Source organism: Diprion similis, chromosome 6 (genome assembly GCF_021155765.1).
Source record: "Diprion similis isolate iyDipSimi1 chromosome 6, iyDipSimi1.1, whole genome shotgun sequence".
NCBI lineage: Eukaryota > Metazoa > Arthropoda > Insecta > Hymenoptera > Diprionidae > Diprion > Diprion similis.
The window spans coordinates 15,361,145-15,377,572 of record NC_060110.1 but is presented as its reverse complement, the minus strand read 5'-3'; the positions used below and the strand labels follow the sequence as shown (position 1 = coordinate 15,377,572).

The following is a 16,428-nucleotide window of genomic DNA, read 5'->3' as shown; positions in this document are numbered from 1 at the left end:
ATGCGGTAACTTAAAATCTCTTGTTTAATATGATGAAACATACTCACTTTCTGCACTTTCAAGATCCGATTGGTCTAAATTCGTCGCTTTCAATAGCTCATTTATTAACGAATCAGCGTTTGGCCTTGTCACTTCGACTCTGCATAGAATGGGATTGATGTTGCCATCTTCAGCCTTTTTTCTACGTTCAAGTGCTGCCTTGGCTCGATCCAAAGAACCAGTTTCACTTAGACCAGAACCACCAGAAGGATTTCTAAAATTTAGTTTTGATTATGATCTACTTCATTATAGTTAAATGTAATGCACTAATATCGACCATGTGCTTACAGCTCATGCTAAACAACCGTAACTTATTGAGGGTGCTTCTATGGCTAAACAAAGTCTATATTTAAAGTATGACAGGTGGAAGAAAGCAGAAAATAATAAATAATAAATAAAAAGGCCAACACTTTGATGGGAAAAAACAATCCAGTACACAAAGAAGACTATCAAAATGTGATATCGGAGTGAACGTATGAGCTAATACAGATGAAATGAACATACTACGATGTGAGCGGAATACGTACCATTATTATATGAGTATCATATATCGGTAGTAAAACTGTTGGTTTCTACTGGAAGCATTTCATAAACCCAAGCAACTAATCGAGCATAGTATTAAAAGCATTAGTTTATTGAAATTTCATGCATAATTATATCATGGTTGTTGAAGAACATCAGGTAATGGACAATAAATTTTCATAAGATAAAATGATAAGCATTAGCAGGAAAGATAGATCAAATTTATTGAAGCCAATACTCATTGGACCTGAAAGCGACTTCCAAGCGATACAGAAGCCATTTTAGTTGTGTTAATTTATTGTAATCATGTGATAAAGTATTCTTCAATCGATGAATCAGGTACATATAAAGATAATTTCTGGCAAATCCGTTGCAATATGAAAGGAGGTAGATTTGATTAAGCACTACAGCCATTCACTAGAATAGAAAACATATATACACAAGGGCATGGACTGACGGTGGGGTGACGCTGTTTCGTCTATGCGCAGTGGTAGTAACAGTAGCCTCAAGTATTTCCGAGGGCTCCTCAGAATCCGGACTAGTTGCTACGGTGGCGAGTTTTCCACCAGCCCCGTCCAGTAATTTCCTATGACCGCCTCCGATACCCCTGAAAGGATTCAAAGCGTCCTAACTAGGAGCATCCACCTGATACGAATTGGCACCGTGTAAGATTGGAACACCCAAATTTGATCAATTTTCATGATTCAAGGTGTTAATCTGCTTAGTTTAAATACTGCGAGTGAACAATGGGTAATTTTTTTGCCAAGTAAGTACATATGGGAGTAAATTTAATTGACCGGATACTTAAAGACATGAAGCCACTTTTTTGGATCTTTGGTGCACAAAACTATAACTTCGATAAAAGTATTTGAGGTGAAATATTTTCCGACGATGTTAAAGTTCACTGTACTATAACTTAGGTAAACATTGCTGTAAGGATATTTGACAGCAAGATTCAAATGTTGAGCACACTTATAATTTACCATCAATTTTAAAATAATTATCCAATATTATTTACTATCAAGTGTCATATCATGCCAAATGAAAAGACAGCTACAGGAGGAGAAGCTAGAATAAGATATCAGCTTCACCCAAGTTCTAACAACTCAAAATTCAATCCTCGATATTTACTTGTTGGCATTGTATATACATGTGTGGCAAAAACGAAAAAATAATCTGCCTCAGGTTCACTTGTGAACAGCAAATTTTGAATCTGATCAATATTGAGATATAAAATAAGTCTGATGCAACCACATATTCCACATGATTAAAAGTAATAATGAATTGAGCTACATTACGGTTGGATTATTGAAACTAACTGATGTGAAAGGCTGGCATGGAAATTAATTAGCATCAAATAATATTAGCACAATATGTGCTATTAGGCGTATTTGAGCTACGTTACATCAACTTTCTGTCTTCAAAATCTCGCTAACAAAGACCTACAAACTACCGATAAGTGAAAACAATGTTTGTATACACATAGAGAGTACTGTTTCTATACCTGATTCCTATTTCTGTTCGTGTTGTTGATGACATGATGTATTTTTAGTAACTTGTTAAAGTATGTAAGTAACAAAATGTTCAGAGTATGGTGATGGTGTGAATGATTTGTCATTAACAGAGGGGAAAGAAATTATATAGATTTAAAGTATGCTGTGTACATGAGAAATCCATTTCTAAGAAAATGCATGTTGCAGAAAATCCGAGAGAAAATCAAATAACAAAGCACCAGCTACCAAGTTGACCTGAACACTAGTAACTGACAATGACAAAGAACTTATTAGAGGCACTTATTTACTACTTATCAATGATTGGAACATACACTTGTTACCCAAAATCTGAAGCATGTATACCGCTCTTGATGAATACAAGGTTAATTCAAATTAATCATAATAATTAGATAAAAACTTCAGTTAATTAAATCCTGAAGCATTACCGAAGCGTGTTTTGATTTATAAAATACTGCATACTTTTCACTCTAAATTTGCTTGTATGCATGTAATCATTCTAATATCTCTTACTCTAATAATATTTTTGCTAACAGAGATTGCAAATGAAAAAAGCGTCCGCCGGATTATATGTACGATGATAATGACATAAACCTGTACTGATATATGGAATGCAAATAGGTGCCTAGAATACTATAAGATACATGGATTTATTTTGAACAGTCCGTAATCAGCCGCTACATGTCGAGAAGACTAGTTTACAGAAACATGAGAAGATATGATAATTTGTGAAGTAATATAAATTATGTATGTAAAAACAGAAAGAGCAAACGAAAAACCAAATAGCTATATGCAAACGAATTGGAAATCGCAAATAAAACCTACCTGAGCCTCTGAGATGCTGTCGCCGAGAGTAGCGACGCTCTGGGAGTGTCAGGTCTATGAAGAGGATCGGGAGAGGAAACAGCCCTGGCTTGATTAATAAGAGTTACAACTGGAGTGACGTTACTCTTTTCTATACAATCGCAAGTTTTTGAAGTACGTCGCTGCTGGTCGATACTATTGATAGATATTCTATTTGGCGGAATTTGTACAGATTCTTTCGAGTTTGATTTATTTGACTTACTTCTTTGAGAAATATTTTGCAAGTTCTTACGCAACATGGTAGGTCCGTTAAAACTAGACAATCGAAGGCTACCTAGTCGATTGTTGTTTTGAACATTATTGTTATTGTTTTTTGTTAATTGCAGACCCGTGCCGTTTGGTACTTTGAAAATTTCATTGTCAGGAATATTGACGTTCATATTTACGGCCGCTGAATTCACAATACTCTGTATATTCTCGATGTCCATCTTTCTAGATGAAACTGGACTTGAATTAGACCAAAATTCGTTACAACTAGGGTCCATTAAAGTTAGGGTGGGAGACGGAGGAGACATTGGATGAGTTGATTCGACATGGTTGTAATTTTGATTTTGAGGAACAGTTGGAAGGCGTGGCGCCCATACCGGCCATGAAGGTGACCTACAAAGATCACAACACAAATCTTCAGGCATGCAAAATCATAAACAACAAGTAAAAATAACTTTTTGCTTTGATTTTAAAAAACAAATGTAAATACAACGGCATCCTTTTAATCACAGGTATGTACAAGTTCCACGTGGCTATGAAAATGGAAAAAAAGAAAAAAAAAACTAACGAGTCAAATACACATGAGTTCCAAACATTTAATAACGGTGATATAGAATGTACGTCTAATTATTCAGTAGCTATTAGTGATCCAGGCAAATAATTGTGCGCATGGGCCGATAATATATTCAGGCTTGAAATCATTGCGTAAATTCAATTTTGTATAAAGTTCTGAGCATGAAAATTTGATACAATATAATATGAGGATTTAGCTTTTGATTTGTTAACTTTGTTAGACACAAAATTTAAATTGTACTAGCAATAAAAGATGTGATATTTGTATAATAATTACAGACAAATGCTGCTGCAGACCATTCAAAGATAAAGCTAAGTAGTGAAAAAATGGATATCCAGCCGCGGACAACTTTAACATATAGTGTACTGGTAGCTTAAATCGTAACAACTTCCGATAAATAAATGAAGCTGAGGTGAAAATATCATGCTAGGTAAGAATCACATTCTGCCATTTATAGTTAAATAGTATAGTGAAAGAAAATAGTAAATTTCCTTAACATAAACGGATAATAAGAGATAGTGTAAGAATGGCTGAATGAGGTGCGCTATACCGTAGCTTTATGCCAATGCAGAAAAGTAAATGGTTGTATATTTAGAAAAATAACAAAATACGTATGAGTGTGAGTTTGTTAGTGTATGGTTCATTGTTGTTAGTAAAGGTATAATAGTTTGTCTACACGAGACACGCATGAGATTAATTTGCGAAGAATGAGTTTGAGTTTGAAATATTAATTATGTACACTTTTGAAATTAAGATCTATTCGCATGAAATTTAATAATCCTCCAGAAAAACCCACTATTAAAAGATTGGTACACAAATTGATAGCATGTTAAAAATGTGAAGCGCAAATGTCTGGTTTTTTTTCGCATCAAACATAAAATGGAGAAAACTGAAAAATTCTTAATTATTTGAAAGAACAAAGGGGTCATAGAAAATTTACCGTCACCGAAAATTGTTTGAAAAATTGGTCTGACATTGAAATAATTAACTGAAAATATATTATCTTGGAAAGCAGAAAGGAATTGAACGCGACTGCAATCTCTTGAAAATACGTAAATAACTATCCTGTGATTTCCCGGTGGATTTAACATGTTTCTCATAAGGTAGCGAAGTCACACACTTCATAATATGTTCAATCAGTATTATAGTTCTTCATTTGTCCAACACTTAACTATTTCCAGCCGTTTGTCACATGACTTGGAATGAATCCAATCATTCACCATGTGATTTGTACAGATTATATGAAAAATTCAATCTGTTTTAACGAGAAAACTTTCTATTGTCACATTATGGAATAGAATCTAGTTCTGTTTCAAGATTTCACCTGGATCCTTTCCTTCGTTCGTTTCAAATATGAGACACTTGTTTCTTTAATAAAGATTGTTCTTACCTAATATGTCCACTATCTCCACTGCTGCTTTGCCTGCTGTGCTGGCTGTGTGAATTTAGCGATCCATACCCCGAACCTTTACTTAGCTGACTGGTGTTACTACTATTTCTCGAGTGTCCAGATTCTGTGTGAGCTTCTGCCAGTGTTTCAATCGGTATTGCTGATGTAATAACTTCCCCTAACGTCATCGGATCATTCGTCTCCGCACTGCCTATTAATTCTATTAAAGGAAAATTATGCAATATTAATAGGGTGCAAATTTCCGAGGTATTCTCCAAGCTTAAAAACTAAGGAGATTTACTTGCAAAATTATACGAGTAATTCAAGGAGAAATAATAAAATAACAACGAAAGCCATGTCAATGCAAAGAAACATAAGAATTGTTTCAGATATTCTTGCATAAATGTGATAAAGTTTGTTGTGAATTTCTTTCTTCTTCTTCTTCTGCAACAAATATATATATATATATATTCAGAGACAGATTAACAAAGCGAATTGTATTCTTTTTATCAATGATGTTTCCAAGAAGATAACAGTTACAAGGTCGCTCATCTGTAAAACACCTTGAGTTAGAAAGATAACACAACACATTCGTACATGTTAAGGTGTTATTCTTCAAGACCATTTCGGTATCTTGAGATTTGTACGGTGAGGCGCGAGTAATCACAGCTTTCAATACGTCACAACAATTTCGGGAAAAAAAAGACATAGAACATTCCGTCCATGGCTTTGCGTGTATGTTAAAATTAACAAAGCTGAAATCTAAGTTACCAGAAGGGAACAGAGGTGCTCTTTTCTTCGGAAGACTGCCAAATCCACTACTTGCGCTAGCTATGCTACCTGCTAAGGATCCACTGGAGACGTAATCTTCTCGGCTGCCACATCTTTCCGGTCCGCTGCCTTCGTCAGATCCGACTCCCGGTATACCAGGAACACCCGGTACTGCCAATTGTGTTTGCTTTAACGACGGTGAGGGTCTGAGAAAAAAATCAATCGCGTTGTTACAAAATACATGCATTAACATCATCGTATGAAGTGGTTCAGGAGATGACAAAAAATAAGGTAAACTCACACTTTGAATAAAATATCGCCCGACAACATATTCATCCGGATTGCTACGCTGAGCATAGAATTGTCTTGTCTGTGTCTAGCGTCGTAGCCTTCCAGTAAACATCTTCGCCTCGACTGACCGGCACCAGCAAACTCCGCAAGATTCAAGTCTGTGAAACCCAGCTTTTGGAAGGACCTGCCCCCTTTCAGCTCCTGGAGATGATGTAAATACAATTTTTTTTAAGCAACGAGATCATCAAACCGAGATCAATGACCGTAAGATTAAAAAATACTCCGATGAAATTATAATCTGATACGAGTGTTGAAAGTTCAAAATGAGATAATCATGTATTTTCAGTTCAGCCCCGATGGTCGAATATACAATGATTAATCCGGTTCCAAGTAATCATTTCAACTTGTGTGTACTTATATAAAAATGTGGCACTCGGATTTCTTACCTTTCTCACTGATATCCTCAGAATACAAGGATCAAGAATACCCGTTGAAGCGTTGGCGCTCATTTTGCAGAGAAATTCAAACCTCGCATTCCATCGTACTGTGTGCTCTTGGACCTCCTCCCTGCAACAGAGAAGAATAAAAGAAATATAATAAAAATTTTCTGTAACAACATATTCATACAACGATGAAAAAGCGGCAGCAAGTCGCTAAAAAGAAAAAAAGGAACTAAAATTATTTACCCTTTTACCCGCTGAAACTTCTCCGTTGTTTTATCAGACGTGAAAAAACAAACGCGAGAGAAAAAAACTAAAGAAGGTATGAAAAAAAGGGATAATAGTTACTCGATTAACAAGAGCCTCGCTTAGGATCTTATCTTCAGTTATCAAGTCAAATAAACGTCTGCAAATTGCACGATGAATCATCATCTGAGAAGTGATAAGTATACATATATTAGATATATCTATAACGAAGTTGATTACGCGGTCGCATGATGTTAAATGGTTTGCAAATGACGGTAAATAAACTTTGACAAGAAGATTGTCTACGACAAAGCGACGAACGCTCCGTAAAAGAACCACGTATGCTCTTCACGTCAGAAAATACATTCCCCTGAAACCTATAAATTCACAGCACGCTTGCAGCCCTGAAACCTTTCTCACCTCTTGCTCTCAAATCCCACAGCAACATATTCCACAAGCCAGTATGTTCCGACTTATATCCACACAGTTTTGTTTGAACTTCAGTCACTAAGGTCGAAAGAGCACCGGAGTTTTAGAGTACAAAAAAAACGACACGGATGCAAAATCTAGCTATATATACATATGTATATACACGTATGTCACAGAAGCAAATGTATTATTCAATGGAATTGATGGAATATCGATTTGGCATCAGCCTAAGTATGTGATGCATATGTACAATTCATGCCAAATATTATACGTATATAATGCATATTATCTTATATTATAATATTATATTATTAATTTATATTATAAATATAAAACAGGTGTATTATTATTCCGTGTTTATAGTAAATTGTATTTTCTGTAATTTAAAATATACAGTCCATCCTTATTATTAACACGTTCCATTTTTTGTCACTGTAAAATAAGATCGTGTAAATTTGTTAACGGAATACTTTATATTACGTCCAGTAGACGAGAAAAGAAGCAATTTTTCAAAGAATTGAGACGAGCCACCGGGCAGGGGCATTTTCATTCAAAGACTTTTCATCATCTTCATAACGTGTCGCAGCAGAAAATAATAAAATACACACTGATTACTCTCGCGAGAGTTTGCAGTGAGTTATAGCCAGCAGCAGCAGCAGTACGGAGTCTCTTTTAACTTTTTCCGTCGAGTTTACAAGTTTAAAGGGTAAGTATCAACATTTTTTTACCGAGTAAAGAACTTTCGCAATCAGTTTTCTTTGGTTTTTTTTTTCCTGTATAACTTCATAGACCATCTGTTCTCTCCAACAGTAATCATAGACTATGAAATACACGATTGTTCGTTTTCTCCGGCATTCATTTTCTAATTGTAGTTTTATCTATGCAATTCGCTCACTTATTGGATTAATGTACATACTGACCTAAATCATATCAGCAGATCCATCTTAGAAAAAACTGACCATGGTCTTCGCATCTTAATCGGATTCCCTAATCAAGATTTAACCAAAGAACTTGACACTATTTGCTCGAAAGAGAACGGGGATTCATCAAGTTGTTTTTGGCTGTGTTTTTTAAACGCGTCGTCCGATTGCTTTGGGACCGGTATTAATTCCTTTAACTCGAAAAAGTATGTTGCTATTAAAGTGTATAATAAAAGAATCGATTCTATCGTTTTTGTTTTGGAAAATTACTTAAAATTTTGTCCACGACAGATGAATATGAAAACAAAGTCATCCGACGTACAGAAAAAACTGATGAAAAAACGCGAGCACCTGATCAAGGCATGTGGCCAACACTTTTAATATAGTACCTACGATTATATATTCTATACATTTTTTGCATATGGCTCTTCTAATATTATATGCACGTTAAAAATATATCATGAATACGTTGAATGAAACACCATCATGCGCAGTAGGAAGATCCGCGTAATTCGGAAACCGCGTGAAAAAGAAATATAATATATAAGTGTAATCGGACTTGGGTGTTACGCACCAATTGCGTGTTAAACAGACATTAAGAAATCGGATACTATTCGTTGGCTGCGTCGTGAATTAACATTCAGGAAAGACTGTGTAACACGCAAGTGTAGGTATAACGTGTGCATGAAACGTCTATGCCGATATGTTCGAGAAACAAGGCAACAGTTACATAGAAGATAGAAAATAAACGAGAATGACACGGATGCGAAAAACAGTCCTCCGATCGATGAAACACGTCATAATATACTTATATTGTTAACGATGATCAACCAACGCATGAGTCCCGTTATTTTATTCAAATCTAGTATTTTCATTTGCATACGTCATTGTTTGCGTCTAAGAACCACAACGTGATTCGTATACGGAGACAAAGCATTAATAATTAATCGAGGTTACGTAGAGAACGCTGATATAACTGCATGCCAGGCATTATCGAAATGAAGAGGAAAGTAATGCATGAAAAAAATTAAGTAAAATAAAGAATCATATTTAATCTGGTGCAGCTGGCTTCCAGCGGGCAGCCAACAAAGCCGAGTAATTATGCACTCGTTACGGAAAACGTACTGCATTATACTAATATTATATATATATATATAATATAAGCACACGATGAATAATGATTTTTCTTGCCTCGATAAGAAGACGTTGCAATAATTGACAGTTTGGTTGAACAGATGATGCTTATGCATGAATATACGTGAAACACATGAGCACGCGGAGTCGGTGCAACAGTTATTCCGAGGATACCTTATACATCAATTCGGTGACAGATTTATACATGTATAATTGGTGTAGTATATTGATTCATGCGTTCAGCTGAAGAAGAAAACTTGGAATTGTCCGCCTTGTAGGTAAAAAATTAGAAAAATTCGCAAAAGTGATTTTGCAGAATTTGAAAAAAAGAAATAATCGATCATATATTCCATGAAAATTTATTGTGTTATTGTCATTTTTGTCACATTCATATCACACTATTGTACTGTTTAATTCGTTTGATACGGAGTTTAAAAACTTGGCTAAATAATAGTGAAAATAGAGTCAAAGACCTCGAAAAATAAATCAAAACAGGAATAACTTGAGTCGTAAGATACGATGACAATGCCGGAGAGATTACCGAATGGAAAATGGTATCAAGGTCGGTATATAGATAAGAAAGAACATAACGTCAGTTTGTATAACCAACTCACAATCAGTATGAGTAACCGACTCGCGCTTCACCTTTCTTTTAGGAGAGCGAAGTTAATTATCGATAAAACTAAAGTGAAAACTGTCATTTGAAATTATTTACATAATTTAGGTTGCAAAGAAACTTTATCTCAATTGACTTGTACTTGGGCGAATTGATTCCAATTACTGCCGCCACTATTTGCTTCTTCACCTCTGCATCGGAATGTCACCCCAAGTTTAATTAGCTTCTATACGTTCACAAGTAACAAATTGAATTCATCAGTTAACAATTGACTGAATGACTTTACCGAGTGATGAGAGGATCGATAGAACGCAGCAGCAGTCAATGACTGATACGTTGACTCTTAAACTAACCGTACATAGAAACTACAGAAATCTTAAGAATTGCAACACTTTTATAGAATACGAATCTTGATTTTGTGCCGTTTAAGCGCAGAATATATTCAAGGCATTTTAATTAACACAGTTATACTTTATAGATCGTGGCGCGAATAAGAGATTTGGGTGCAATTACGAAAGAAAGTATAACTAAGTAGTTACGCTCTCGTTTCTCTATTATTAAAAAAAATTTGTTCAAGACGTAATTTCCTTGCGGGGTTCTCGGTTTACTGTACCATAATCCGGTAAAACAAACTAATGCAATAAGAAACCCGGCATGATTAATGAATCACGTTTTTTTAACAAGATTACAACCGCTCAGCACTCGAGCGCCTGAATAACTCTCGAGGTCCCCTCGAGCACTGGATTATCCCATTAGAACTGGTTTTGAAATTTTCGATCCGTTTATCGAAGAGTTTGATAAAATTATCTATGAATCCGGCTTTTTTTCACACTCAACGCTGCTTCTTATAATATTCAAACGCGATCGTTGGTGAAAGCTAATAAAAATACAAAGACGACACACCCATACAAATTACCATGTTGAAGTTAGTGACGTTATCGTAACGAATCATTTTGTAAACCGTAATAAAACAACATATACTCATATTTTACTCTTCGTTCGTCCAAAGTTATTTTGAAAATATGAAAATGTTGATTTATTCCCCCGTTTTTGTTACGACAACGTTACTAAATTAAATTTTGTTATAAATTCCGGTATCGTGCATTTCTTTTTACCGATCGATCTACAAGATCATTGATTAGTTTTAAAGATTAATAATAAAAGAATAATACAAAATTGTATATAAATAGACTAATATTCGTAGATAGTTATACTTTTCTTCAACTTCATTCGGTAATTAGTTTAAATGCGTGAATACGTATTGCACGTTGATAAACGTCTCAATGTGTGAAATTACTTCTAACGTTGATTCATTCGCTTACTTAATACGATCTAGCATGCTTGTTTCGTCTCATCTTCTCAGTTCGTAAACAAAGAGTCTCAGAGATTGTGAAGACGGAACCCCTATGTTGTAAATTCAATAATATATTCCACCAGAAGGAGACTACACCACTGACGAATGTTGTATGTACGAGATAAAAAATAAAAACGATATAAAAAAAAATATTCAAGAAAAGATTAGATCCGTTAGAAGTATAGAAGATAAAAAAATCTACATAGCTATGATGTACAATTGACAAAAGAAATCGACGTGACGATGCAAAGAAGAAACCGCTTAGAGCGGTTCTCCCAGCGTACAAAAGATCTGCACGGACAGATGAATGGATGATAACCACCTACACAAGTGAACTAGAGTCTAGCTAGTATCCAAGCGACACAGAATACAAAAAGCGACGTGACACTGTTCCGAGGAATATACTTATAAGGACGACCGCGTTTTATATAAATTCACTATGCGTATCGATAAAAAGGCGACAACTGTTGCAACAAATTCGATGTCTAAATGTTTGATGAATAAAAATTTTTTTCACCCAACTTTTTAATTGAAGAAAAAAAAAAATAGTTCCAAGCTATACAATATTAGTAACAATAAGTAAAATATAAATCAATTTTAACTATTGTGTCCAAGACTCGGTTCGTACAAATTACTCGAGTTACAAGTATAAGTACAATCACCAGAGAGTCCAGCGATAGAAAAATCATGCGAGAGAAGTTCCGTTCATGATTTTTATGCTTGTCAAATTGAGAACGGAAGTGCGTGAGAATCAAGGACGTATTTGATAACCCGCATACGTAACAACGCGCCCCCGACACTCGTCGAGATTAATTATTTAACATAGTATTGCGCCTTCTTCTCAACCCTCGAATTCATCCATTGCACCAATCTGGACGCCAGCCGAGCCTCGAGAGGCAGAAAAAAGGGTCTCGAGAGTTGGGCGGAACACCCGTGGTGATTTCTGTAGTATAAGCTAATTAGTTTGTTCCGTGATTCGGTCAATGTTTTCCCCCCAGCCGTGGTTCTCGTGTTTGGCACGGGTTCACTTCAGGGGATGAAGCGAATGCCGGTATTCGCTGAAGGTGGTGGAAGTACGGTAGAGAGCAATGGCGGGAGGTACTTTAATTTCAAAAACGTCGTTCGCTCTTTGTCTCAGAATGATTTATGCACACGCAAAAGCAGACGCTGCCCACCTGCAGATCTTGGATAATTGTTGAAGATTTCAGTGTTAACGGATATCGTTGATACAGAAAGTTGTTTGAAAAATAATTGGCGTCTTTTTATCGTAACTGCGCGAAGAAGGTAGTCTGACGGTATTTCGAAACCGATATTAAGACCGAGAACTAAGGGTTGAAAAAAAGTTTACTTGATCTCTCTTAATTTCATCACCGTAGGATAATGAAATTATTAAAATTACATAATAACAATTGCAATCAACGAAAAATCAACGAAAATAATTACATCAACGTGTCACGTATATGATTCTCTGAAAATAACCGAGGCTTATATGTTTAGTTTAATGATGAATCATTCAAATTTATATTTAGCGTAGACCATGCAAGAGCTAGAAGATAGTATATATTTCGTGGAGAGAAGTCACGTGGAGGATTCCGGACTTCCGTATCCCGCTTCCGACGAGGCAGAGATCAAATTTTTTCGAACGATACACGAAGCACAATCTTTCAAGTACGATAGATCCATTTTTTGGAATTAATTTGATTTCTGGAGGATAGAGATTCCACAGACTTCAGACGAAAGAGATCTGTTCTGTCAGTTATTCTTTGACATGAAAAATATTCCGAGCGCTATCAATTTTTATACCAGAAATCATGCGTTTTATTTTTCAATTTCTTTGGTATATGTATTTATTTTCTTTATCAATGTTTACACATCTCTTTGAGCGATGCGAAGCCAACACGAAATGGTTCATGTATAATTCAAAGCTTGATTAAACGATAACTCTCCAACTGTTATTCGTATGGCTCTCGGTTGAAAATTTGGCGTCCCTCAAAGGTGGCAAATGAAACACAGACTCCAATTCATTAACCATTGTTGGACAGAATCCGCATGCGCATGGTACGCGTATACACGTTCAAACGCGTCGATGTGTTATTTTCGGTTAGTTTGATACTTGATATTCCTCGATATTGAAAAAGCGGTCATCAATCAGCAAAATTGTATTTATTCCAGATGGGACAAACTTTCCCGAATCAATACATTCCGCAAGTATCGCTGGAAGGCGAAAATATCTGAGTGTCAAACAAGAAACTTGTCCCAGTGGAGTTCGTCCCGAGGGACATTTCTCGATCCTTTCCCAAAAGTTTTTCTAGTTTTGTCTCAAACTGCAGCACGGAAGGTATACACACGTATTGAACACCTGCTGTTGAAAATGGACTGAAAAAAATTCGTTGATCGCTTTGTTTCTTCTTTTTATTTTGTTTGTTTGTTTGTTTGTTTGTTGTTTTTTTTTTTTACCTTAAATATGTGCAGAAGCCAAAATATTCCTGAGCCAAGCCTCATCAACGTAAGTAGTATATATGTAAATGTGGCTGCCAACAGTCCTATGTCCTCAACATTTCTCTGCCATGTCGCCGAAGCTTAATTGAATATAGTAATCGCAAAATCTTAATTCAATATTTGGACGTGACGTGACGTGACGCGCGACGACTGTTGACGTCTGCATAGAAACAAAGTTGAAAAGATTCTATACCGACTGTTCAGTTCTACGCAGACACGTTATTATGAAATTAATCAATTTGACTAGGTGCAGTTCGAGCGTCTGAAACAGTATACTAATATAATAATAATATAAAATGTTCGCATGGTGGACGGTAGTTCCACAATTGAATGTGCATGCGTCAAAGACCTATAACAACAACTGGGTACTGCTGTAAATGGATTTTCATGCAATGCCTGGCTGACATGCGATGGATTACGCGACTTGAAATCTGACCATAAAATATACCCCCAATTTATTTTCATGCGAGCATTAATGCACGCTCACTTTTCTTCACCGAGTTGAAAAAAAAAAAGAAAGAAACCTCTTGGATTTGTAAAAAAATAATATAAGGTAAGAGTTACATTATTTATTCGAAAAATGAGTTATCGAAAGATATCGAAGGCAACGAAAGATATTGATTAATTGGCCAATCGATACGTTACGTGGAATGAAATATAAACCAGTATATTTCATAAATTATACATGTGCAGCCCAGGCTTGCCAACTGTCGAGATATTTGAAATAGTATACACTATTCGTACAAATCGCTACACAAGACCAACGAGAGAGTCTGCAGAGTGAAAGAAGTTAGAGTGTGTATACAATATAATACTTTAGCGGTGGGCAGTTGCCATGTTTTATTACGTTATCGTTGTACCAATGTTCGCGGGATGCACAAGGTTCCGTCTGTCTGGTAGGTGTTCAGTAGCTAGACGATAGAACAAAGGTGCGTGCGAAGCGTGTGTAACAAGTTGAAGTACCTTTCAAGAAATCTTTAAGACTTCGAGGGTAAAATTATGAAAATACAAGTATACTATAGAGTAGGGAGAAGGTGAAAATCATGCCATAGAAATAAATAGTGGTGCGTCGTACAGTTGGTTAACTACACCGATGAAATTGGATGAAAAATTGGTCAAAAATTAGTTTAAAATATCGAAAGCTCACCGCAAAAAAATGTGCATTGAGGACATTGAAATTCTTATAAGATCGTAGAGTGTGAGAAGGCCATTGATGCCACGGAAAATAGAGTACTTAGTAGTAAATGGTGTAAGAAAGAAACGTCTCCGTGGGACGTGGAGGTAAAAACATTGAAATAGAAGAGAGACGATGAAGAACTAAAACCGCGTCGCTTCATCGCGTCGTCGGGTCAAGGGACAACCTTCGACCGTCCTTGTTTCGTAACACATCCTAGGCTCCACGGAATGTGGATGAGGGCACGATGGCGAGGAGCGATCCAAATCCTCGGAACGAAATTTTATTCCCAAGTATATATGCATGCATAGTCGGTGTCGGGACAATAGCGTCTGTAGATGTATGCACGTCAGTGGATCGATCGAACGATACATGTGCAATGTACACGAATGCAGGAATGGCAACGAACAACAATTAACAGACGCCGGAGTTGCGACGGTACAAGGCAGAACAGTCATAGACTCATAGAGTGAAAAGAACGACAGTGGGAGTAGGGTGACATGGTTTTTCAAAAACTTCACTCGATATGCTCCAGAAAAGTAATCATTTTCACTTAAAGTTAGTAGATAGTGATTTTGCACTGCTTACTTTTTCCATTGATGTCAATTTCAAATAGAAATTCTTTACAGAAGACATTCAATAACTTACTGAATATATAGAGTAACTATACGTACTGCAAATTGTGTGGAGTTTACTCGCGATAACAATCCCGTGAATACAAATTAATTTACACTTCATATACTGCATCGTATCTGGTATATGTCTTGTTCCGAAACTATAGGAGAACGCTGGTTAACACCTACGTTGAAAAGGTGCTTCAACTAAATTATAGACATTAGGTATGTAACAAAGGATCAAGAGTCGTGATCTAGTTCGGATAACTCTGAGGAGGAACCGCGTGACGAGGTCTTCCGTTTAGAGAGTAAATAATTACGTCTGAAGGTTTGTTTCTCGAATCAAACTGCTCTAATAGACGACAAAAGTTATACGAACGGATAAGCGGTGTGATTAAATTACGTCGGAAAATTAATGTTGTCAATTGATGTCTCAACGACGTGAATTAAATTTCAAACTTTCAAAGAAAGAAATGCAGGACAGGTGCCAGAGGATTTGAAAATGAAATCACCGAGTTTAGTTGGATTGAAATATATTCAAAGCTATGCAACGACCACGTATACGTATACATAACGCAATGCTGCGAAAACATTTCGCGCCAGCTGCTAGTGAATTCCATTCTCGAATGAAATTCCGTACAGGCAACGACCACTTGCAGCGTTCTATACAGAATTTCGAAAAGCTACACATTTTCTGGGCCGGTTGGCGCGTACGGATTTCTAAAATGGCGAGCGTCGTCGATCGCATGTGAAATCGTACGACGAGCGTCTGCTGTGCATGTATACATAAGGTAGGAAGACAGTGAGAGATGGAGAGCAATGCGATGCATGGT

At 36.2% G+C, this 16,428-nt stretch overlaps 1 protein-coding gene across 7 annotated transcripts in view; it reads right to left on the bottom strand.

Moving 5' to 3' along the window:
- The window catches only part of LOC124407278 (protein FAM102B), a 49,442-nt gene that overhangs the window by 2,189 nt on the left and 30,825 nt on the right, over positions 1–16,428 (bottom strand). For 3 of the 7 annotated variants that reach the window (XM_046883270.1, XM_046883271.1, XM_046883275.1), the window contains 7 exons: positions 6,616–6,736; positions 6,180–6,370; positions 5,879–6,084; positions 5,108–5,327; positions 2,898–3,536; positions 1,001–1,168; positions 48–253 (listed from right to left, as the gene is read on the bottom strand). In XM_046883270.1, the coding sequence (XP_046739226.1) occupies positions 48–253; positions 1,001–1,168; positions 2,898–3,536; positions 5,108–5,327; positions 5,879–6,084; positions 6,180–6,370; positions 6,616–6,736 (1,751 nt within the window). The remainder of the gene's footprint in view (positions 1–47; positions 254–1,000; positions 1,169–2,897; positions 3,537–5,107; positions 5,328–5,878; positions 6,085–6,179; positions 6,371–6,615; positions 6,737–16,428) is intronic. The other 4 variants (XM_046883273.1, XM_046883272.1, XM_046883276.1 and 1 more) reach the window with 4 other exon arrangements.